This window comes from Carassius auratus, chromosome 50, assembly GCF_003368295.1.
Source record: "Carassius auratus strain Wakin chromosome 50, ASM336829v1, whole genome shotgun sequence".
NCBI lineage: Eukaryota > Metazoa > Chordata > Actinopteri > Cypriniformes > Cyprinidae > Carassius > Carassius auratus.
The window spans coordinates 19,887,447-19,911,495 of NC_039292.1; the positions used below are offsets into that span (position 1 = coordinate 19,887,447).

At 39.8% G+C, this 24,049-nt stretch overlaps 1 protein-coding gene across 6 annotated transcripts in view; it reads left to right on the forward strand.

Annotated features, from left to right (window-relative positions):
- srpk2 (SRSF protein kinase 2) overlaps window positions 1-24,049 on the forward strand; it is a 113,685-nt gene that overhangs the window by 84,403 nt on the left and 5,233 nt on the right. For all 6 annotated transcript variants that reach the window (XM_026239687.1, XM_026239690.1, XM_026239689.1 and 3 more), the window contains 12 exons: window positions 15,147-15,304; window positions 17,585-17,693; window positions 17,773-17,860; window positions 18,357-18,444; window positions 18,545-18,651; window positions 19,261-19,426; window positions 19,514-19,539; window positions 19,882-20,149; window positions 21,007-21,777; window positions 23,095-23,195; window positions 23,288-23,395; window positions 23,482-23,551. In XM_026239687.1, the coding sequence (XP_026095472.1) occupies window positions 15,147-15,304; window positions 17,585-17,693; window positions 17,773-17,860; window positions 18,357-18,444; window positions 18,545-18,651; window positions 19,261-19,426; window positions 19,514-19,539; window positions 19,882-20,149; window positions 21,007-21,777; window positions 23,095-23,195; window positions 23,288-23,395; window positions 23,482-23,551 (2,060 nt within the window). The remainder of the gene's footprint in view (window positions 1-15,146; window positions 15,305-17,584; window positions 17,694-17,772; window positions 17,861-18,356; window positions 18,445-18,544; window positions 18,652-19,260; window positions 19,427-19,513; window positions 19,540-19,881; window positions 20,150-21,006; window positions 21,778-23,094; window positions 23,196-23,287; window positions 23,396-23,481; window positions 23,552-24,049) is intronic.

Sequence of the window (24,049 nt, forward strand, 5' to 3'; positions counted from 1 at the left end):
GTGCTTGGTGCTTTCTTCTTTTGTGCAGCATCAACGCTACATATATTGCAGTATGTGTCATCACACCAACCCTATTTGGGGCATCAGAAGCAGATCACAGAAACACAGAAAGGTTTAATGGTGATCCTGCAGGAGCCAAATGAACATGCGTCTCAGATGATGTGGAAGTGCATAAACAGTCACATTTAGTGTCATGTGACGCACACACTGGGCTTGCTGGAGCCTGAATGAGTGTGAACATGAATGTTGAACTGCTGGATGTGTAACTGTGTGCCGTGTCCTGAATACATTTCAGAAGCTGTGTGCTCGTGAGTGAGTTATGACGTGTGATGTAACACTGACTGATGAACAGATGATGGATGGACAGAAACCTAATGGACGGATACAGTAAATGTTAAAGTGTCAGGAAGAGCTCTTGTTGGCTTGACGGAGATTCACCAGAGGATGCTTGTCTTGCCTAAATTTAGGCAGGACACATTTTTCTGAAGATGTTCGGATGTGAATCTTGAACTTGTGAAGGTCTCTAGAGGCAGGTCACGTGAGCCTCTACAAAACCCTCAGTCCAGCTCTGATCATGTGACCCAGATGTGATATGAAGACAAAATCAAGGACAAATGCTTCTCCAAAATAACGTCACTAAATCCAGCAGCTTATGGAAACTGACTGATCTGAGTAGCAGTCTGTGCTAGTTAGGACAGTAGTGAGAGTTCTGCGTGTCTTGACGTGCCGATTTCCGTCTTAATAGGCCGAATTTAACAAGTGTAGATGTGATCAGCCACAGACAGTTAGCAGGCTAATCAAAAGATGTGGGTCATAAACGACAACAAATGCAGGACAGAGAGGAGCTGGGACATGTGTGTAAGAATTAATGTCATGAAGCTCTCAAACATGCGACTAGATCCTCCTCAGAATCACTTCTAGAAGCCCGTTTAGACTGTATACATGACTTTGTGATGTTTATGTTAGCCTGTCTGACCAGAGTGTGTTTAACTCACACCAGATGGTCAGTGAACAGACTGTGACAGACCACTGGCAGGCAGCAGAGATCCAAAGTTTATGCCAAGTGAAATGTTAACATAATGCTAACGTTGTAATGAGATCAGGTCAGTGTTGGAGATGGCATCAGGTCTGACAATTAGCCCAGTCCAGCCTAGCATCTACACCAACTTACCCAACAAAATCTGAGATGATTTCAGAAAGCGTACCTCAGGGAAGGTTTGTGTAGACCGTAAATCTCCAGAGTGATCACCAGATCAGCTGTGACTGGGAGGTTTAGTAGGTCAGTGTGAAGCATGACAATATGAGAGTCATCAGTCTTCTGCATCTACATACGGCTGTCATGTGATCCTGTTAGTGGAAATAACACCAGCTCGTGAAGGCCATCCTGACGCGTGTGTGTATGTGTGTGTGAGAGAGAGAGAGAGAGAGAGTGTGTGTTTGTCTGTGTGTGCTTATGTGTGAGACAGAGAGAGACAGAGAGTGAGTGTGTGTGTGTGTGAGTGGTTGTGTGTGTGAGAGAGAGAGAGTGTGTGTGAGTGTGCTTATGTGTGAGAGAGAGAGAGAGAGAGAGTGTGTGTGTGTGTGTGTGTGTGTGTGTGTGTGTGAGTGGTTGTGTGTGAGAGAGAGAGAGAGAGAGAGAGGGTGTGTGTGTGTGTGTGTTTGTGTGTGTGTGTATGAGAGAGAGAGAGTGTGTGTATGTGTGTGTGTGTGAGTGTGGGTGTGTGTGTGTGTGAGAGAGAGAGAGAGATTGTGTGTGTGTGTCAAGTCAAGTCGAGTCACCTGTATTTATATAGCGCTTTAAACAAAATACATTGCGTCAAAGCAACTGAACAACATTCATTTGGAAAACAGTGTGTCAATAATGCAAAATGATAGTTAAAGGCAGTTCATCATTGAATTCAGTGATGTCATCTCTGTTCAGTTAAATAGTGTCTGTGCATTTATTTGCAATCAAGTCAATGATATCACTGTAGATGAAGTGACCCCAACTAAGCAAGCCAGAGGCGACAGCGGCAAGGAACCGAAACTCCATCGCTGACAGAATGGAGAAAAAACCTTGGGAGAAACCAGGCTCAGTTGGGGGTCAGTTCTCCTCTGACCAGACGAAACCAGTAGTTCAATTCCAGACTGCAGCAAAGTCAGATTGTGCAGAAGAATCATCTGTTTCCTGTGGTCTTGTCCTGGTGCTCCTCTGAGACAAGGTCTTTACAGGGGATCTGTATCTGAGCTCTAGTTGTCCTGGTCTCCGCTGTCTTTCAGGGAAGTAGAGGTCCTTTCTAGGTGCTGATCCACCATCTGGTCTGGATACGTACTGGATCCGGGTGACTGCAGTGACCCTCTGATCTGGTTTTAAAATCTATACGATGTTTGATAGGGAGCCAGTGCAGTGTGGACAGGACCGGGCTAATATGGTCATACTTCCTGGTTCTAGTAAGAACTCTTGCTGCTGCATTTTGGACTAGCTGTAGTTTGTTTACCAAGCGTGCAGAACAACCACCCAATAAAGCATTACAATAGTCTAACCTTGAAGTCATAAATGCATGGATTAACATCTCAGCATTTGACATTGAGAGCATAGGCCGTAATTTAGATATATTTTGAGATGGAAAAATGCAGTTTTACAAATGCTAGACACATGGCTTTCTAAGGAAAGTTTGGTGTCAAATAGCACACCTAGGTTCCTAACTGATGACGAAGAAGAATTGATAGAGCATCCATCAAGTCTTAGAAAGTGTTCTATGTTAATACATGCAGAGTTTTTAGGTCCTATAAGTAACACCTTTGGTTTTTTTATAGAGCTGAGTATCATCAGCATAACAGTGAAAGCTAACACCATGTTTCCTGATAATCTCCTAAGGGTAATATATAAACCGTGAAGAGTGTCTGCCCTAGTACTGAGCCTTGAGGTACTCCATATTGCACTTGTGATCGATATCCCAGCTAGAATTACCATTGTTCTAACAATGTTTTTAGCGGGTAGTTTTCTTTTTGTTCCCAGAATGTTCTCTAAAAAGAAAGGATAATGTTCTCTTAAAAACATTCTAAAAATGTTTATTAATAACATTATTAGAACATTATCCCCTAACATTCTAATTAAGATTTAAGCAGAGGTTTAGATGTTGATGTCTGTTTCAAAGTGACAAGTTTGAATTGATGTCACCATAATGGTGGTAAGTGTTGGCTTTAGTTGTGCAATTTGACACTTGACTTGTCAGTGTTGTTCTTTAGCTGCTGTAATCTTTATTATGGCAAAAACAGCAAGAGGACATGTGCATGATGCTGGTTGCTTGCTGATGAATAAAACATCACCGCATATGTAGTCTGGTTAGATGGTTTCACCAAACCTAATGTATGGTGTCCGTTCCGTATTATTTATTAAAGTGACTCAATGGGTCAACAGCCTGAGACCCAGCTGAATATAAATATATAATTTCAAGAATTAGAAAAAAAACTTTTCTTTGTCAAACAAATATCAAGATTCAGTATGACTCTCAACAATGGTGACTTGCTTCATGCAGCAATGTATTTTTGGTACGTCATACAAAACTCATCCATGGCACCCAGAATGCATTGCAGCATGAAGCATGTCACCATTGTTGAGATTCATACACTAATTCTTGAGCTCTCTGTGTGTCTAAGCATTCTGTGTTACAAAGAGGTTCATGAACAAAGTAATTTAAAAAGAATAGACAAAAATATATATGATATAATCTGCAGGATTTGCATTTTTTTTCAAACAAATGATTTTGCGTTGAAACACATTTGCTATAGTAACTAATAGTAAAGTAATAGCATAGACTAGTCTCCAGATAAAACAAGTTGATCAGATCATTACACAATGAAATTTTTAACATCAGCAAGTAGCCCACGTCACCTGATGATTTTTTTTTATGCTCACTGTTTTCACCGTAACAAATATAGTTACAGCAGTTAAACAAAAAGTAACATTGAAAAGAGTCATACCGCCTAAGTACTGATCACCATAATGGTGACGTCAAAATAAACTATTATTTTCAATAAGCCGTCAACACCTCTGTTAATCTCTATAAGAACTTTTTTACATTTATGACAGAAATAAAGTCAATCTTGTTTATTATAAGTGAAATTGGTTTTGGAGTTATTTACGCTGGAGTTTGACATCAAACAAAGGTGGGGTTTTCACTTTCAACCAACATTTGACTTCTGAGCCCCATCTAGTGTGATGGGAAGCTTTATTAGAATGTTAGAGGATAATGTTCTAACAATGTTATCAATAGACATTTTTTGAATGTTTTTAGAGAATGTTATCGTAACTTTTAAAAGAACATTCTGGGAACTAAAATTAAACTTGCCGCTCAAAACATTCCCAGAACATGAAAAAATTCTAGCTGGGCTGATACCTCTTCATGTACTGCTACGAAATGATGGCGGTCACATAAGTACGATTTAAACCATGCTAATTAAACGCGCAGTATGAAATTTTTGGCCACCAGGGGTCACTCAATCAAAATAATAACATAAGACGTACTTTGATGACGTCAGGAAAGAGCGTAAGGCTCATGGGAGTTGTTGTTCATCGGAACACGCGCTCTGTCGCTCCCTATCATTCCTCACTCATTCTAACTTAGTATTTTGACAATCACGTCTTTTCGAACGGAGAGACGGTTTCAACGGCAACAACATAAACGTTACTGCGCATGAGCGCTTTTGTGGACCTAACTTAACTTCCGGTAGACTTCCAAATAGAATCAAGAACAACAGCCAAGTCCCTCTAGAGTAGATATTTTTTTGATAACAAACAAAATGTTTGCTGCGTGGATCAGGCGGACTTAATGAAAATGCAATTCATTATTTGCCAACAGGAGATGTTTTAAAGCATAGACATAAAGCGCGAGAAATAGAGGTTTCCCCAGTAACAGCTGTAAACGAAGCAGAGCTGGTACGCTCACACGCTGCTTTATCACGCATATAACATGCAAGTCTTCCTTCAGAAATACAGCGATATAAAAACACCTGTGCCTTGCTTTGATATTTAAACATATAATTATTATTATTAAACGTGCAGTACTTAACGTTACTCAATGAAGCCTTTTTGAAAAAAAATCAGTTTTAAAATTGTGGTGAGTCTTCAAAAATAAATAAATGTATGGGAAACACATCCCACAGCACAACCACCTGAGCCCAACTTCAGTCTACTCACCACCATAACTTTAACTGCGTTTGTAGAAGGCACCGCAGCCAGACTGATATAAACAACACAGACCGGAAGTTAACTTAGGTCCAGGCGCGTGCGCCTGATGAAACCGTCTATTACCGAAACGTGTATATTATGAGACCCCTATCAAATCAATATTCCATCTAGCTGGTAGTAATATATGTTAAAAAACACGGCCACCTTTCGTTAATAATTATAATTATGTTATACTATGATATCGAACAAGTTAGAGAACTGCATTTGAAGCTACTTTATTCAGCTAGATATAGAACAAATGTACATTTACATGAGAGCTAGTCCGTCTGCGTTTTACACAAGACATCATATTGTTTCACAAAATATACGGATAGATACAGTTAGCTGAATGGATGCATACCTGTTCAGCATCTCTCTGTAGTTTCAGCTTGTCACGAAGCTCTCTCTATCTTGGAAATGCAACTCCAATGTTTACCCGTGTCTTGTAGCTTCTCTTGTCCCAAAACCATCTCGGGTCATTTATTTCACGCGTATGTTTGCGCTTCACAGAACGTGCAGGCAAAGCATAATCATGATCCATAACTAAGTTATTGGTTGAGGTTTAAATACGAATATAAATATAAAATATAATAGTCTTGATCAAGGCTACTACTTTTTCTTCTTCGTCTAGTCTTTGTTTCTGTTCACCTTTGTATTTGGCGGTTCCGCAAGAAGTTAGATAAACTAGAGGGGTCAAAGTTTATATGACGCCATAGACGGGCGACAAAACGGAAATAAAGAAACGTGCCGTGTCTTCTAATTAAACTATAATTTTCTCCGGATTTGAAAGTTCGTGGAAACCGTCGGGATGATGTAAGTACACAACTAAAAAATATATATAACATATAGTGATTTCTGCTACTTTTAAAGCAGAAAAATTACATATTGCGCCTTTAATAAGATCCAATAAAACTAATAGAGAGATACAACCATGATCAGATGATAAGAGCAGATCATTTGTAACTCTAAGGAGAGCAGTCTCAGTACTATGATACGGTCTAAATCCTGACTGGAAATCCTCACATATACCATTTTTCTCTACCATTTTTCTTTTCATCCTTTTCTAGTATCTTGGACAGAAAAGGGAGATTCGAGATTGGTCTATAATTAACAAGTTCTTTGGGGTCAAGTTGTGGTTTTTTTATGAGAGGCTTAATAACAGCCAGTTTGAAGGTTTTGGGGACATATCCTAATGACAATGAGGAATTAATAATAGTCCCAAGAGGATCTATGACTTCTGGAAGCACCTCTTTTAGGAGCTTAGATGGTATAGGGTCTAACATACATGTTGTTGGTTTAGATGATTTAACAAGTTTATACAATTCTTCCTCTCCTATAGTAGAGAATGAGTGGAACTGTTCCTCAGGGGGTCTATAGTGTACTGTCTGATGTAATACTCTTGCTGACGGCTGAATGGTTGCAATTTTATCTCTAATAGTATCGATTTTAGAAGTAAAGTAGTTCATAAAGTCATTACTGCTGTGGTGTTGGGAAATGTCAACACTTGTTGAGGCTTTATTTTTCGGTAATTTAGCCACTGTATTGAATAAATACCTGGGGTTATGTTTGTTTTCTTCTAAAAGAGAAGAAAAGTAATCGAATCTAGCAGTTTTTAATGCTTTTCTGTAGGATAGGTTACTTTCCCTCCAAGGAATACGAAATACCTCTAGTTTTGTTTTCCTCCAGCTGCGTTCCATTTTTCGGGCTGCTCTCTTTAGGGTGCGAGTATGCTCATTATACCATGGTGTCAAACTGTTTTCCTTAACCTTCCTTAAGCGTAAAGGAGCAACTGTATTTAAAGTGCTAGAAAAGAGAGAGTCCATAGTTTCTGTTACATCATCAAGTTGTTCTGAGGTTTTGGATATGCTAAGGAATTCGGATACATCAGGAAGATAACTTAAAAAGCAGTCTTTTGTGGTAGAAGTGATGGTTCTTCGATACTTGTTACAAGAAGTAGAATTTACAATTTTGGCTATATGAAGTTTACACAGAACTAAATAATGATCTGAGATATCATCACTTGGCTGAATAATTTCAACACTATCAACATCAATTCCATGTGAGAGTATTAAATCTAGAGTATGATTTCGACAATTAGTAGGTCCTGAAACGTGTTGTCTAACACCAATAGAGTTCAGAATGTCTATAAATGCTGATCCCAATGCATCTTTTTCATTATCGACATGGATATTAAAATCACCAACTATTAAGACTTTATCTGCAGCCAGAACTAACTCGGATGTAAAATCACCAAACTCTTTAATAAAGTCTGTATGGTGCCCTGGTGGCCTGTATACAGTAGCCAGTACAAACATAACTGGGGATTTATCATTAACATTGGTTTCTCTGGATGATGTTATATGTAGCACCATTACTTCAAACGAGTTATACTTGAAGCCTGCCCTCTGAGAAATCCTGAAAACGTTATTATAAATTGAAGCAACACCTCCCCCTTTGCCTTTTAGACGAGGCTCATGTTTATAACAATAATCTTGGGGGGTGGACTCATTTAAAATAATGTAATCATCAGGTTTTAGCCAAGTTTCTGTCAAACAGAGCACATATATATTATGATCAGTTATCATATTATTTACAAAGAGTGTTTTCGTAGAAATGGATCTGATATTCAATAAGCCAATCTTTATCATTTGTTTATCCATATTGCAGCCATTTTTTATTTGTTGAACAATTAAATTGTTAGCCTTAACTTGGTTTGGACGTTATTTGTATTTTCTAGTTCGGGGAACAGACACAGTCTCTATAGTGTGATATCTAGGTGAAAGAGTCTCTATGTGCTGAGAATTAACTGACCTCTGTGACGGGAGGCAGCTAGCAGACGGTCGGTTTAGCCAGTCTGTCTGCTTCCTGACCTGGGCCCCAGTTAGTCAAGTATAAACACTAAGACTATTTGCCATATTTCTGCCCCAAAAGCTCGTCCAATTGTCTATGAAACCTATGTTATTCTGTGGGCACCACTTAGACATCCAGCCATTGAGTGATGACAATCTGCTATGCATCTCGTCACCACGGTAAGCAGGCAGGGGACCAGAGCATATTACAGTGTCTGACATCGTGCTTGCAAGTTCACACACCTCTTTAAAGTTATTTTTAGTGATCTCCGACTGGCGAAGTCGAACATCATTAGCGCCGGCATGAATAACAATCTTCCTGTATTTACGTTTAGCATTAGCCAGCACTTTTAAATTTGCCAAGATGTCAGGCGCTCTGGCTCCCGGTAAACATTTGACTATGGTGGCTGGTGTCTCTATATTCACGTTCCGTACAATAGAATCACCAATAACTAGAGCACTTTCATCAGGTTTCTCAGTGTGTGTGTGTGTGTGTGTGTGTGTGTGTGTGTGTGAGAGAGAGAGAGAGAGAGAGAGAGAGCGAGTGTGTGTGTGTGTGTAAGAGAGAGAGAGCGAGTGTGTGTGTGTGTCTGCTTGAGATGGAATAACTCAGTAAATAGCCTGACAAACGTTCTTATTTCAGCTGTTAGTACTAGTTGCTGTATGTCTGGTGCTACGTCTGTCTGGCTGATTAACAGAAGTCTGTCTGTTTTAGTGATAATGAATAATAATTAATTACTAGTAGTAAATATAGATAAAATAGATGTTTGTAGATATTAAATTGTATTTTACATGGTCCTGGACTCTGATTGGTGAAGCAGGAGTGCTGATGTCACTGTGCATCACTCAGTGTGTGTGTGTGTGTGTGTGTGTTAGTGTGTGTTTTACAGTGCCTCTTTCTGCAGGTTCATTGATACATCTGTAGGGTTACGGTTAGCTTTATACTGCCTTCTTGTTTATTAAAATGTATATTTGACTCTGGGGCACTAAAGCAGTCTTCAGTCTCTGGGGTATATTTGTACTAATAGCCAAAAAAACATTGTATGTGTCAAAATGATTGTTTTTTCTTTTATTCCAAAAATCATTAGGATATTAAGTAAAGATCATCTTCCATTAATATATTTGTATATTTCCTACCTTAAATATATAAAAACTTAATTTTTAAATAGTAATATTCAAAGGAGAATTTCTCAATATTTAGATTTTTTTTGCTCCCTCAGATTCCAGATTTGCAAATAGTTGTACTCGGACAAATATTGTCCTCCGAACAAACCAGACATCACTGGAGAGATGATTTATTCAGCTTTCAGATGATGTATGAATCTCAATTTGGGAAAAATGACACTTAAGACAGGGTCACATATAATGAAGAAGAATGCTTTCCTCTAATAAATGTAACTCTTCAGTGAACATTACTGTTGTTGCTGCTGTTTCATAGAAGCATTTAGGCATCTGAATCTCTTTAACGCTGGAGTAGCTTTAGTGCCATGTATGTCAGCGTTTATATTGACATATCTGCTCTGTAGACACTGACACGTGGAACTGCTGAAATGAGAAGAAGATTTGTTGTGTGTGAGTGAGAGTTCTGGACTACTTGAGAATTGGTCATGAGATTCCTGGCATCGCTCTCGTTCTCTGAACGCTTCGAGAGGGAGAGACAGACAGACTGTTCAGGAAGCAGAAGAGCACACATCCCTCCATCATCATGGATCGTAGTCACTCTCATTCCAGCAGGACATTTGCTTTAGCGCTCAGTGCACTGCGATTACGGCATCGAGCCAAACGAAGGTAAAGAGAGAGTGTGTGTGTGTGTGTGTGTGATCGGTTCCTATATAAGACAGCCTTGATGAAACTTCAGCTAGGAAGTGAGATCTAACCCTAACTCATCTCAGCCAATCAAAGCAGCTCAGATACATGACAACTCTGCACACTGCATCTTAAAGGTAGAGGAATAAAAACAGCCTGTTGAAGGTTTTGTATTATAAACACACAATCTCGTTTCGTCTCTGTGTTCGTGGACTCGGCACATGCCGGTCAGAATGTCACACCAGTCTGTGAATGTGGTGTGATTGAGGGGTGTGAATGGAGATACTAAACTAGATTTGTTCACAGGAATCAATTCAATCTGATAAAACTTCAGTTTGTGGACAACTAGAATGTCCTTGTTTGTTAAAAATGTGTGTTTGTGTGTTTATATATATGTATACATTTAGCAGATGCATTTATCCAAAGTGATTAACAAATGAGGACAATGGAAGCAATCAAAATCAACAAAAGACCAATCATATATAAGTGCTATAACAAGTCTCATTTAGCTTAAAGAGCCAGTAAGATGAAAACTTCCAGTCACTGTTTATAAGTCCTGTACAACAGGTTTAAATCCATCCAAGGTTAAAAAACATTGTCATTTTGTCAAAATATCATTTTAAAATTACCTCAATTCTCAGAGATCCCCAAACGGTTCGCGCGAAGCTGTTCAAAAGATTCAGTTTCCTTAAACCCCACCTTTCGGTAGCATACTGTGTTCTGATTGGTCAACTAACATAGTCAGGTTTGATTGGTTGTTCCGCACACACCTCCACGGTAAACTATGCGTTAGCATCTGTTTGGGGTGAATTATGTCTTCTTCCTCTCACCGCGAAGCAAACAGTAAAATAAAAAACTTGAACAGTCTCGCTGCTTTTTCTTCTGTGTGTGTGTATTCAAGCCGCGCTTCAGTTTGAATCTGAATAGCGCGTTCAGCGCGGGGGCGTGGTCACATTAGATATAACGAAGGGAGACGTGAAAAACAGACATCGCGTTGTTTTCATATGGATTACTTTATCACAGAATATCTGTTAGCAGCACTTGTTTAGTTTTAAAGTAGACATGTCAAGCTTTCTATAGATATCTCTCTCATGTCTCTTCGTTGAGTATTCACGGAGTTACACTTCATTTTAATGACGTGTTTGTAAATGAAGATCAGAGCAGACAGGCTGCAGACAGCACACATACTGATAAGATGCTCGGGAGAAAATAGACACATAACTTCATAATCATACTTCGCGTTGTGATTCGGAGATGCTCGTTGTTCTAAATAAAGTTGGTAATGACCCTCTTTTATGGCCAAACGCTTTGAAAATCCCGCTGTACTCACCGAGATTAGAAAAGCAGTCAGCAGTGAAATGTTGTGAACACAACAAAAGGGATTTGTTGTACTGCTCTGGTATTGTGGTGAAAATCAATTTTAGCCATTGGTTCTTCTGATCTTCATTCTTTGGCAGTGAAAATAAAACAAACTTGCCTTTACAATTAAAAACACACTGTCTCCTCGACATGATGCTCTCACACCAACCAGAGCGTCTGTGTGTGTGTGTGTGTGTGGGGTGGGGCAGGTCAGAGGTCAGTTTCTCCCAAGACGGTAGGCGGAGATTATTATGCAAAGTGCTCCTAGTGACGTACATAGAGATGGGCAAAAGATTTGAAATCTATAACGACTCGTTTCAGCGATTCAGAGTCGACTCCTTACTTTAAAAGCCAATAACTTTATAAATCGTGTACTTTTTGGTTTAATTATTTGCACATTGTTTACACAGATGGACAGCTACATCATACACTGTAATACAGGTCATTTTTGATTTCCCATCTGTGTGGCTCTTTAAACACAGTACACATAGCAAGGTTTTTTTAATCATTTAATACATGTAAAGAAATCAGATAGAATAGAAAAATAATAGAGCAAGCTAGTGTTATAGGCATTTCGGTAACACTTTCTATGAAGCCCGTATTTATAATACATTATAAGGGTATTCTTAAGGCATTATAATCAATGCATAATGCATTATAAAAATAAAAAAAAAACTTATAATATGTTTTATCATCTCATAAATATTTATAAGAACAGTTTTAATATATTATAATATTTAATTATTTGTGGTTATAGCTTTTAAGAGTATGATAATTTATAACACAATAAACATGAATTATATTTCTCATAGTTATAATGTATTAAAAATCTCATATCTTGCCATTTTTTTTATGCTACTTTACTGAAAGCGGTCGAATACCACTTATAAGTAGTAATAATAATAATAAAAACTTTTTTAGCCTCTCAAACAGCCATAAGATCAGATCAGATAAATGTGTTTTAACTATTTATATTATAATATTAGTTTGATTATTTTGATGGTTCCCTTTAGACGGCTGTTGATAAGTAACACTACACATCAACTAGCGGTCAGAAGAGTGTAAGTATGTCTGCTACTTTAATTATATGCTAACACTTTATTTTTCATGGTCAACCAACAGATAAACTCACTATAAGTGTATTTGCAAGTACATCAACTTATTCTACCATACTAAATTTATCCATTCTTGAGAATATTAATACACTTAATGAAAGTTAGTTTGAATGTAGTTGCAAAGTTGCTTATAGTCGATTGATTAAGGGGAGCATCAAAATAAAATGTAACCATATAAAAAAAAATTTCTAATTTGGAGTATTAAGCTCACATCAATTAATAAACATAAGCTCCACAGAAACACTCAAATAACACTCAACATCTAACCATCACAAGCTGTAGTAAGATACTGTGCAGATCTTAAACAATGTCAAGATATGATACAGTCCATTATACTGTAAATGAAGTAGATTTAATATGGTGTTCATGGTGTTATAAATAATCATACTCTTAAACTTATAACCACATATATGTAAGTATTATGATGTATTTTAATTGTTGTTATGATTATTCATGAGTGGATATTACATATAATAAGGGTTTTTATAATGAATTATGCGTTCATTATAATGCCTTTAGAATACCCTTGTAATGTATTATCAATATGGGCTTCATAGAAAGTGCTACCGTATTTTCTTTTCTTTTTTTTTCTTTTTTTTTTTTCTTTTTTTTTTTTTTTTGCTTTTATTAATTATATAATAAAAGAAAACAGATAGAATACAGAAAGATTACAGAAGCAAATGTTAGTTAAAAAAAAACAAGAAGTTAGCAAATGAATAGAGTGCAAGTCTAAAAGGGAAGGGAAGCAAAAACATTTTAAAGAATAGAATTAGAATAGTGAGTGTTAAAGTTAGAGGGTCAAATAAAGATGGAAGAGATGTGTTTTAAGCCGATTCTTGAAGATGGCTAAGGACTCATCTGCTCGGATTGAGTTGGGGACGTCATTCCACCAGAAGGAACATTTAATTTAAAAGTCTGTAAAAGTGACTTTGTGCTTCTTTGGGATGAACAATCAAGTGACGTTCACTAGCAGAACGCAAGCTTCTAGAGGCACATAAGTCTGAAGTAACGAATTTAGGTAAATGGGTGCAGAGCCAGTGGTAGTTTTGTAAGCAAACATCAATGCCTTGAATTTTATGCGAGCAGCTATTGGAAGCCAGTGCAAAATGAAACTGAGAAAAACTAAATCCAGAAGAACTGTGGTCATATCTCCAAGACACTTGAAGAAACCTTCCTGCAAAGCAATGTGCAAGTGTACCTGGACAAAAGCTGTTTTAAATGCAAAGGTTGGTCACACCAAGTGTTGATTTGATTTAGTTAATAGAAGTTAATTGATAAATAAAATCCATTTATGACTATATTTTTGAAAGCATCCTTGCAGCATATTTACACAAGTGCCTAAAACTTCTCACAGTACTGTATGTTTGGAAACTGATATTTCCTACTGACAAACTACAGCAAAAGATATAAATAACTTGCTTAAAACCCTTTTTTGGGGTGAAAATACTAATGTGCCTTAGACTTTAGCAAAGAACTGTACTTTACAAAAAACATTGTTGCTACTTTATAAAGAATGACCATTCAGTAATTCACAGAGCTGATTAAAGACAGTGACAGACAGCACTCATTTAAACTAAATATCAGAGTGATTGACAGAGATACAGTAGAAACAAATTATCTGTGGTTTTGTCTTAAATAATGACCCAGATCATTATACATTTATTAGGCTTAGAGTAAGGGAAGCCTGGGAAATGAGAGCATCCAAGGAGCGTGTGAATGCTATGGATTTCTTTTAAATATTTGTAATGTTCTTTAATGTTCCCCTTAGTTTTTTGTGCCCCTTTTTTGTTGTTGTTGTTGTTGTTTTTGTTGTTGTTGTTTTTTGGAAGTATCGGTTCAGGCACCGTTTAGGCACCGGTACTGTTTTAAAAGTATCAATGGCACTGGTATCATAAAAAAAACCAATCTATATCCAACCCTAATGATGCCATGTAGACAGAGAAGAGAAGTGGTCCAAGAACTGAGCCCTGAGGCACCTCAGTAGTTAGATGTTGTGACTTGGACACATCACCTCTCCAAGATACTTTGAAGGACCTATCTGATAGGAAATTGTTCTGTGTGAGAAATGTAGAAACTTGGTTAAACACAACTTGTTCAAGTGTTTTTGCAATAAATAGTAGAAGGGAAACTGGTCTGTATTTCTCTAAAAGAGATGGGTTGAGGTTGGGTTTCTTAAGTAGTGGAGTTATACGTGCCTGTCTAAATGATGAGGGAAAAACACCAGTGTGGAGGGAAGTGTTGATGATGTGAGTGCAGGTACAACTGCAAGAGAAATGGCTTGAAGGAGATGAGATGGAATAGGATCATGCGGGCAAGTAGTAGGGTGTATATATATATATATATATATATATATATATATTTTATTTATTTTTTGTAAAAATTAATTAATTTATTTACTCCATATGGACATAGCAATAACATTGGACAAACCAGATGCATTGTTTAAAGTGTTATTGCACATGTGCTAATTTTCAACACCTGTTAATCAAGTATTCGATGGGAGTCAGTGTTAGTCTATAGTATTTATCAAGTATTTATCATCTGTTGAATATAAGAACAGTAGCAGCTTGTGGAATGTCCACATTTTGCTGAGTGAACATTTTTGTGTGTCTGCATGTTTTTATTTAATTTTTATTTATTTTTATAAAATGAATCTGATGTCAAGCTGGATTCTAGATTCATGTCTCTAGTTTCTATGGCAACAGGATGAAGGTATTTTCTGAGATGGTGGCAGACCACTGTGTGTGTTTCATAAACTCAGGCCTTCACAAACAGTAAATGGAAATGTGTATGTGTGTGTGTTTGTAGGCCCGACACACAGAAGGTTCCATCTACTCCTCCTCCTCCCCCTCCTCCTCCCCCTCCTCCACCCCCTCCTCCTGAGCCTGTTGCTCCGCCGGAGCCAGAGGAGGAGATTCTGGGCTCTGATGACGAAGAGCAGGAGGATCCGGCCGACTACTGCAAAGGTATCATACCTCTCTGTCTGTCTGTCTGTCTGTTAGGAGAGCTTCCAGGTTTCTGTCCATGTTCAGTAAGAGCTGGGCTGACACTGACCTGATTTATTTACATTTAAATTTACATTCAGGCATTTAGCAGACGCTTTTATCTAAAGCGACTTACAAATGTGGACAATGGAAGCAATCAAAATCAACAAAAGAGCAATGATATACAGGTGCTATAACAAGTTTCAGTTAGCTTAAACACAGTACACATAGCAAGGGCTTTTAAATAATATAATACATAAAAAGAAGACAGATAGAATAGAAAAAGAATAGCGAAAGCTAGTGTTGGAGGTCTTTTTTTTTGCTTTTGTTAAATGAAAAGAAAGCAGATAGAATACAAATAGATTAGAAAGTTATATATATATATATATATATATATATATATATATATATATATATATATATATATATATATATATATATATATATATAATTTTTTTTTTTTTTTTTTTTTTTAAGAATAGAATTAGAATAGTGAGTACTAAAGTAAGAGGGTCAAATAAAGATGGAAGAGATGTGTTTTAAGTCGATTCTTGAAGATGGCTAAGGACTCCGCTGCTCGGATTGAGTTGGGGAGCTCATTCCACCAGAAGGGAACATTTAATTTAAAAGACCGTAAAAGTGACTTTGTGCTTCTTTGGGATGAACAATCAAGCGACGTTCACTAGCAGAACGCAAGCTTCTAGAGGCACATAAGTCTGAAGTAACGAATTTAGGTAAATGGGTACAGAGCCAGTGGTAGTTTTGTAGGCAAACATCAATGCCTTGAACTTTATGCGAGCAGCTACTGGAAGCCAGTGCAAATTGATAAACAGAGGTGTGACGTGTAATTCTTTTTGGCTCATTAAAAATTAATCTTGCTGCCGCGTTCTGAATTAATTGTAAAGGTTTGATATTGGCTGGAAGACCTGCCAAAAGAGCATTGCAATAGTCCAGCCTGGACAGAATGTCCTGCACAGAGTTGTGCAGCATGTTCTGAAAGAAAGGGCTTGATCTTCTTGATGTTGAATAAAGCAAATCTGCAGGATAGGGCGGTTTTAGCAATGTGGTCTGAGAAAGTCAGCTGATCATCAATCATAACTCCAAGGCTTCTAGCTGTTTTTGAAGGAGTTATGGTTGATGTGCCTAACTTGATGGTGAAATTGTGATGAAACGATGGGTTTGCTGGAATCACAAGCAGTTCTGTCTTGGCAAGGTTGAGTTGAAGGTGATGGTCCATCATCCAGGAAGAAATGTCTGCGAGATGCGAATAGCTACCGTCGGATCATCAGGATGGAATGAGAGTAGAGTTGAGTGTCATCAGCATAGCAGTGGTATGAAAAGCCATGTTTCTGAATGACAGAACCTAATGATGCCATGTAGACAGAGAAGAGAAGTGGTCCAAGAACTGAGCCCTGAGGCACCCCAGTAGTTAGATGTTGAGACTTGGACACCTCACCTCTCCAAGATACTTTGAAGGACCTATCTGATAGGTAAGACTCAAACCATTGAAGTGTTGTTCCTGAGATGCCTTTCGCCAGTAGGGTTGATAGGAGGATCTGGTGGTTAACCGTGTCAAAAGCAGCGGACAGATCAAGAAGGATAAGTACTGAAGATTTGGATTCTGCTCTTGCCAGTCTTAGAGCTTCAACAACTGAGAGGAAGGCAGTCTCAGAATGTCCACTTCTGAAGCCAGATTGGTTGCTGTCAAGGAGATTGTTGTGTGTGAGAAATGTATAGACTTGATTGAACACAGCTCATTCAAGTGTTCAAGGGAAACTGGTCTGTAGTTCTCTAAAAGAGATGGGTTGAGGTTGGGTTTCTTAAGTAGTGGAGTTATACGTGCCTGTCTAAATGATGAGGGAAAAACACCAGTGTGGAGGGAAGTGTTGATGATGTGAGTGAGTGCAGGTACCAGGCTTCCAGGCTTCAGTCATTTTTCTTTCATCAATGAAAGTGAAATGTTAATTCTTGTAGTTTTAGTAGTAGTTTGTCATCTACTCCTCTTGAGTGGAAATCTATTTATGCCAGTAGTACTCACATAAATGACACAGACATATAAATTCAAAATATAGTAAAAATGTACCAATATAATCAAGTGTTAAAACAAACCAATATAATCAAGTGTTAAAACAGACTTTAATAAATGTGAGTGCTGGTCTGAGGACAACAGCCGCACAGTTGAGCTGAAGGAAACATTAGCCGGATTCTCCAATTTCTACAAGTACCATCAGTCGACTGTATCGTGTTTCTGTCATGCTGCAGGAGGTTACCATCCCGTGAAGATCGGCGACCTGTTTAACGGCAGATACCATGTCATCCGCAAGCTGGGCTGGGGTCACTTCTCCACCGTCTGGCTGTGCTGGGATATTCAGTGAGTGACCGCATCACAGTCAGTGAGTGTGTGAGTTACTCAGAGCTAATATAACCTGCATGTGTGTGTGTGTTAACAGAGCGAAGCGTTTTGTTGCGATGAAGGTCGTAAAGAGTGCACAGCACTACACAGAGACGGCACTGGATGAAATTAAATTACTCAGATGTGTGAGTATCTCCCACACACATTATTCATGGGGGGTTCTTATTAAAATATTAGTGATTTCACTTAATTGTACACAGTGTCTCTGACACTTAGATCTACTGACTGTTTCCGCTCTTGTGCCTTTAATGCCAGTTCACAGTCACTGCCACACAAACACAGGTCTTTATATACAGGCAGCATCTGAAAGCTCACTGTTTCTTCATGCATTCTTCAAATGCACAATCACTGGATTAGGACAGGTCTTGTTGCCTTCCTACCTCCATATGCTGCCTGCAAATCACATTTTAATCATGATCCTGATTATTGACATAAAAAGCCTCCATGAGAGTTGATGGTTGCAATTGCCAAATAGCAAGAGATTTAATCACCCAATCAGTAGCCCAGTGTCTTAGTTAATATCCCCAATCTGGCAACCATGTTTACTTTTGTGGTTGCAGAATAGATGCACATCGATGGCCTCTGTGTACACACAGCTATCTCTCTCTGTCTGTCTCTAAGGTGCGTGAGACTGATCCTGATGATCCTTATAAGGACATGGTTGTTCAACTCATAGACGACTTCAAGATCTCAGGGCTGAATGGGATTCGTATCCTCACAGTGTGTGTGTGTGTGTGTAAGAGAGAGTGAGAGAGAGAGAGAGAGAGACAGAGAGAGAGTCCGTGGTTTTCTTTATCTCTGGTTCTCAGACGTGTGCATGGTGTTTGAAGTTCTTGGTCATCATTTGCTCAAGTGGATCATCAAGTCAAATTATCAGGGTTTGCCGTTACCCTGCGTCAAGAGCATCATTAGACAGGTAATCACACACACTTCCCGAATCCTAACTGTGCCATGCACATAAACACAGAGACACAGAACACTGTCTGAATATGTTCAAGTCAAGTCACCTTTATTTCTGTTGCATTTTATACAGTCCAGGTTGTTTCAAAGCAGCTTTACAGTGATAAACAAGAAATGAGTGATTCAGTGATAAATCATCCAGCTCAGTTCAGTTCTGGTCAATTCTACTTTGCTTTTTTTTTTTTTTGTAATTTGTAATGTTAGATATCTGAATAAATTGAAAGACAATACTTTTACTCAAAAGTGTAATCCAACATTTTATCTAAAAAAAATGCAATGAATCTTGGGATTGTCTGGACTATGAAACATCCATCTGTTCTGAAAAGGAAGAATGCATTACGAGGCCATATTTGAAGCAGTCTTCGTTCTCAAATGTAGCCTCTGAATTGGGACACAGTGATAGTCAGACAGTATCTCTGGTTAGTTGATGACGGTTCACCTAACCACAGAATACAATGTTTGGTATTTTCAATGTGAAATCGTTATTTTATTTCCTTGATGAAGCGGTGGTTCAGTATGGACTAGATTCACCTGAGGAACACTTGTGTTTGTGGTTTGGCTGCAGGTTCTGCAGGGCCTTGATTACCTTCACAGTAAGTGTAAGATCATCCACACGGACATCAAACCGGAGAACATCCTCATGTGTGTGGATGAGGCTTTTGTGCGCAGGATGGCGGTCGAGGCCACCGAGTGGCAGAAAGCCGGAGCGCCGCCACCGTCTGGATCTGCTAGTATTTCATCTCTGCTTTCTGTCGTTCTGATTCATGAATGATGAATGTAATTGGTGACGTTCTGACTGTTTCTCTGTTTGTTCGCAGTCAGCACGGCTCCTCAACTCAAACAGGTCAGTGAAGGAAACCAAAATTCTCACACAGCTGTTTTACTGAGGAAAGCAGACAAATGACTGACATCTGCAACACATCAAACTGTAGTTTGCTGCATAGTTGTTAATATTACATACAAGAACATACAGTTCTGATCTGTAGATATTTGTGATTCACATTGGTTGAACCATAAGATGTGATCCGCAATCATTTAGAGTGACCAGTGGCGTTTAGGAACTGAATAGTGATTCCTCCAGCCGAGCAAACAATGAGAATTAATCTGCTGAAGTACGAGAGACAGAGTGCATAAAGCCCCAGCGTGGTTGTCTGAGTTGTCTCCTGTGGTTTGACGCCTCCTGCAGGTGGGGAAGATCTCCAAAAATAAAAAGAAGAAGCTGAAAAAGAAGCAGAAGCGGCAGGCGGAGCTGCTGGAGAGACGCATGCTGGAGATCGAAGCTCTGGAGCGAGAGGCGGAGAAGCAGAGAGCCGGTGGAGCGTCAGACACCACACTCGGTCCCAGCCTGGCTCTGGCGGACAGCGAGGAAGATGAAGAGGATGATGAGGATGCAGATGAGGATGAGGAGGCTGAGGGAGAGAAGGAGCGGCCTGTCAGACTCACCAACCACACATGTGTGTTCAATCCAGATGCCATCTTTTGTAAAAAAAAAAAAATAGAGGTGTAGATGATAGTAATGGATGGCATCGTTGGCATTCTGATGTCTTTAATATAGTATTCCCTTGGTTTTAGGAATGTAAACAAATACTGCTTTCCTAGACCAAACTTAATTGAATCTGGGAAGCCTCTCATTTCTTCTGTGTGAGTGATCATGTATGTCGCTGTTGCTTCCTTTTCAGTCCCTTGTTTAAATGTTAGATCATTCGTTCCTGAAGCAGGATCATGAATGCAGCTCTGTCTCCAGTGTTTAGTGTTTGAAGTAATGCTTTCTTTTCACATTGGTGGCCAAGGAATTTCTCCTTTTTTCCTGAATATGACATTTTATATGGCCAAACGTGTGACTGAAGATCGCTCAGTAACTATATAGCACTAGTTTTTTTATGGATAAACTGCTGGAGATGATCATATGGTCAGATTCTCTGGTCAGGACTCCAGCTGCTGCATTTTGAACCAGCTGAAGATGGTCTGATTTTATTGTCTTTTGTTGATGAATCAGATCAATCTTGTAATTCTTGTGGGAGGTTTGTCTCCTCTTATAAGCAAAAGCATCATATTCCATTAGTTTGTTCAGAAGATCTCTTCATTTTGCTTGTAAAGCTGTTCTTTTTTTAACTTTTCTATCTTTATTTTGTAAGACGGTTTGTTGTGATGGTGTTTTCAGAAGGTCCCTGAAACTCTCTGAACTGACAGAACATCAATTTCTTTGTATTTTTGTAGTTCTTTGCTATAATGAAGACAAGCTAAAGTTAGTTTGTTTTTGAGTTGAGGGCTGTCTAAAATGTTTCCTCATATAAATGTCTTTGTCTCTCAGGTGCGGAGCCGGATCAGGATCAGCAGGAAATAGTGGAGAACGAGGAAGGTTGTGACGTCCTTCCCGCTGCTGAGTGTCCCACTGAAGAAGAGTCACATACGTGTGCACACTCTTCACCTGAGCGACAGGACACTCCTGAGAACGAGTGTGAGAACTCAAAAGAACAGGAAGAGCAGGATGGAAATGAAGATGTGAGAGAGGAAGAGGATGATAAAGAGGAGGAAGAGGAGAAGGAAGCCACATCCTCACAGAGCACAGAGGAAGAGCCGAAGACACAAGAGTGTCCGAACAAGGAAGAAACAGATCCACCGAAAGTGACGATAGAGAGACAAGAAGATGAGGAGGAGGAGGAGGAGGAGGATGAATACGAAGATGAAGAATGTGAAGAGGAGGAGGAGGCAGATGATGAAGGCCAGGAACATTCCAGGAAGGACCACAATGACGCCTCTAAAACGAATGGCCACGTGATCATGTGTGTACAGGAGCATCTGTCGCCCAGTGTGCCACTGTCCTCGCCTCTCCTCTGCCCTCTGGTGGAGTCGGAGATCAGCACGACCGACCGCGATGCTTCCGACGCCTCGTACGAGCTTTACAATGGAGAAACCGGACTGACGAACGGAGCGCGACACCGTGGTACAGCGCCACGCTTCCCTGAGCTTCCTCTGGATCCCGATCCGGCCGACTGCGAGCACGACGAAGCCCAGGCACTCAGCGGCAACACTGACCGCAGCCGAACAGTGTCATCGTCCAGCACTGGAGACACGCCGAAAGGTCAAACTTGCACATGCAATTCATACATGCACAGATGACTACAGTTTACTGTGAGCGGGTTAATAAGCTCTCTGTTTGTGTCTCTGTCCATCCGTCCATCTCTCTGTCTGTCCTTCTCTATCTCTGTCTCTCTGTCTGTCCTTCTCTATCTCTGTCCATCTGTCTGTCCTTCTCTATCTCTGTCCATCTGTCTGTCCTTCTATCTCTCTGTCCATACGTCTGTCTCTCCATCTGTCTCTGTCCATCCATCTGTCTCTCTGTCTGTCCTTCTCTGTCTCTGTCCATCTGTCTGTCCTTCTCTATCTCTGTCTCTCTGTCTGTCCTTCTCTATCTCTGTCCATCTGTCTGTCCTTCTATCTCTCTGTCCATACGTCTGTCTGTCCATCTGTCTCTGTCCATCCATCTGTCCATCTGTCTGTCCTTCTCTATCTCTGTCCATCTGTCTGTCCTTCTATCTCTCTGTCCATACGTCTGTCTCTCCATCTGTCTCTGTCCATCCATCTGTCTCTCTGTCTGTCCTTCTCTATCTCTGTCCAACTGTCTGTCCTTCTATCTCTCTGTCCATACGTCTGTCTCTCCATCTGTCTCTGTCCATCCATCTGTCTCTCTGTCTGTCCTTCTCTATCTCTGTCCATCTGTCTGTCCTTCTATCTCTCTGTCCATACGTCTGTCTCTCCATCTGTCTCTGTCCATCCATCTGTCTCTCTCTGTCCTTCTCTGTCTCTGTCCATCTGTCTGTCCTTCTATCTCTCTGTCCATACGTCTGTCTCTCCATCTGTCTCTGTCCATCCACCTGTCTCTCTGTCTGTCCTTCTCTATCTCTGTCCATCTGTCTGTCCTTCTATCTCTCTGTCCATACGTCTGTCTCTCCATCTGTCTCTGTCCATCCATCTGTCTCTCTCTGTCCTTCTCTGTCTCTGTCCATCTGTCTGTCCTTCTATCTCTCTGTCCGTACGTCTGTCTCTACATCTGTCTCTGTCCATCCATCTGTCCATCTGTCTGTCCTTCTCTATCTCTGTCCATCTGTCTGTCCTTCTATCTCTCTGTCCATACGTCTGTCTCTCCATCTGTCTCTGTCCATCCACCTGTCTCTCTGTCTGTCCTTCTCTATCTCTGTCCATCTGTCTGTCCTTCTATCTCTCTGTCCATACGTCTGTCTGTCCATCTGTCTCTGTCCATCCATCTGTCTCTCTGTCTGTCCTTCTATCTCTCTGTCCATCTGTCTGTCTCTTTGTCTGTACTTCTCTCTCTTTGTCCAAACATCTGTCTGTCCATCTGTCTGTCTCTTTGTCCATCTTTCTGTCTGTCTCTCTGCAGTGAGGGTCAGAGCAGCTGATCTGCTGGTGAATCCTCTGGATCCGAGGAACGCAGATGTTCTGAGAGTCAAAATCGCTGATCTGGGCAATGCATGCTGGGTGGTAAGACATCCTACAAATCACTTCAACTGTCCATATGATTGTAATTACCTGTGCAAGGTTGGACGTGAGCTGTGTAATCAATGCATTTCCAGCACAAACACTTTACGGAGGACATCCAGACGCGGCAGTACCGCTCCATTGAGGTGCTGATTGGAGCGGGGTACAGCACTCCCGCTGATATATGGAGCACAGCCTGCATGGTGAGCATCCGACCGACCAACCAACACGCATCTGTCACAACTACCTTGGTCTCTGTGATTGAGTTTGATCTATCTGTCATCCGCAGGCATTTGAGTTGGCCACTGGTGATTATCTGTTTGAGCCGCACTCTGGTGAAGACTACTCTCGTGATGAAGGTACCTCTCAGGCTGTTAGCTTTTATGCTTCCTGTTGGATGCTCAGAATGGCATACAGGTGCTTCTCAATAAATTAGAATGTTGAGGAAAAGTTAATTTATTTCAGTAATTCAACTCAAATTGTGAAACTCATGTATTAAATAAATTCAATGCACACAGACTGAAGTAGTTTAAGTCTTTGGTTCTTTTAATTGTGATGATTTTGGCTCACATTTAACAAAAACCCAACAATTCACTATCTCAGCAAAAAAAAAAAAACATTTAGTAAATAGTTGGCCTTATGGAAAGTATCAGTTCGCCATGGCGTGGAGGTGATCAGTTTGTGGCACTACTGTGTCGGTCTGGAAGCCCAGGTTTCTTTAACAGTGGTCTTCAGCTCATCTGCATTGTTTGGTCTCTTGTTTCTCATCTTCCTCTTGACAATAGTTCACAGATTCTCTATGGGATTCAGGTCTGGTGAGTTTGCTGGCCAATCAAGCACACCAACATCATGGTCAT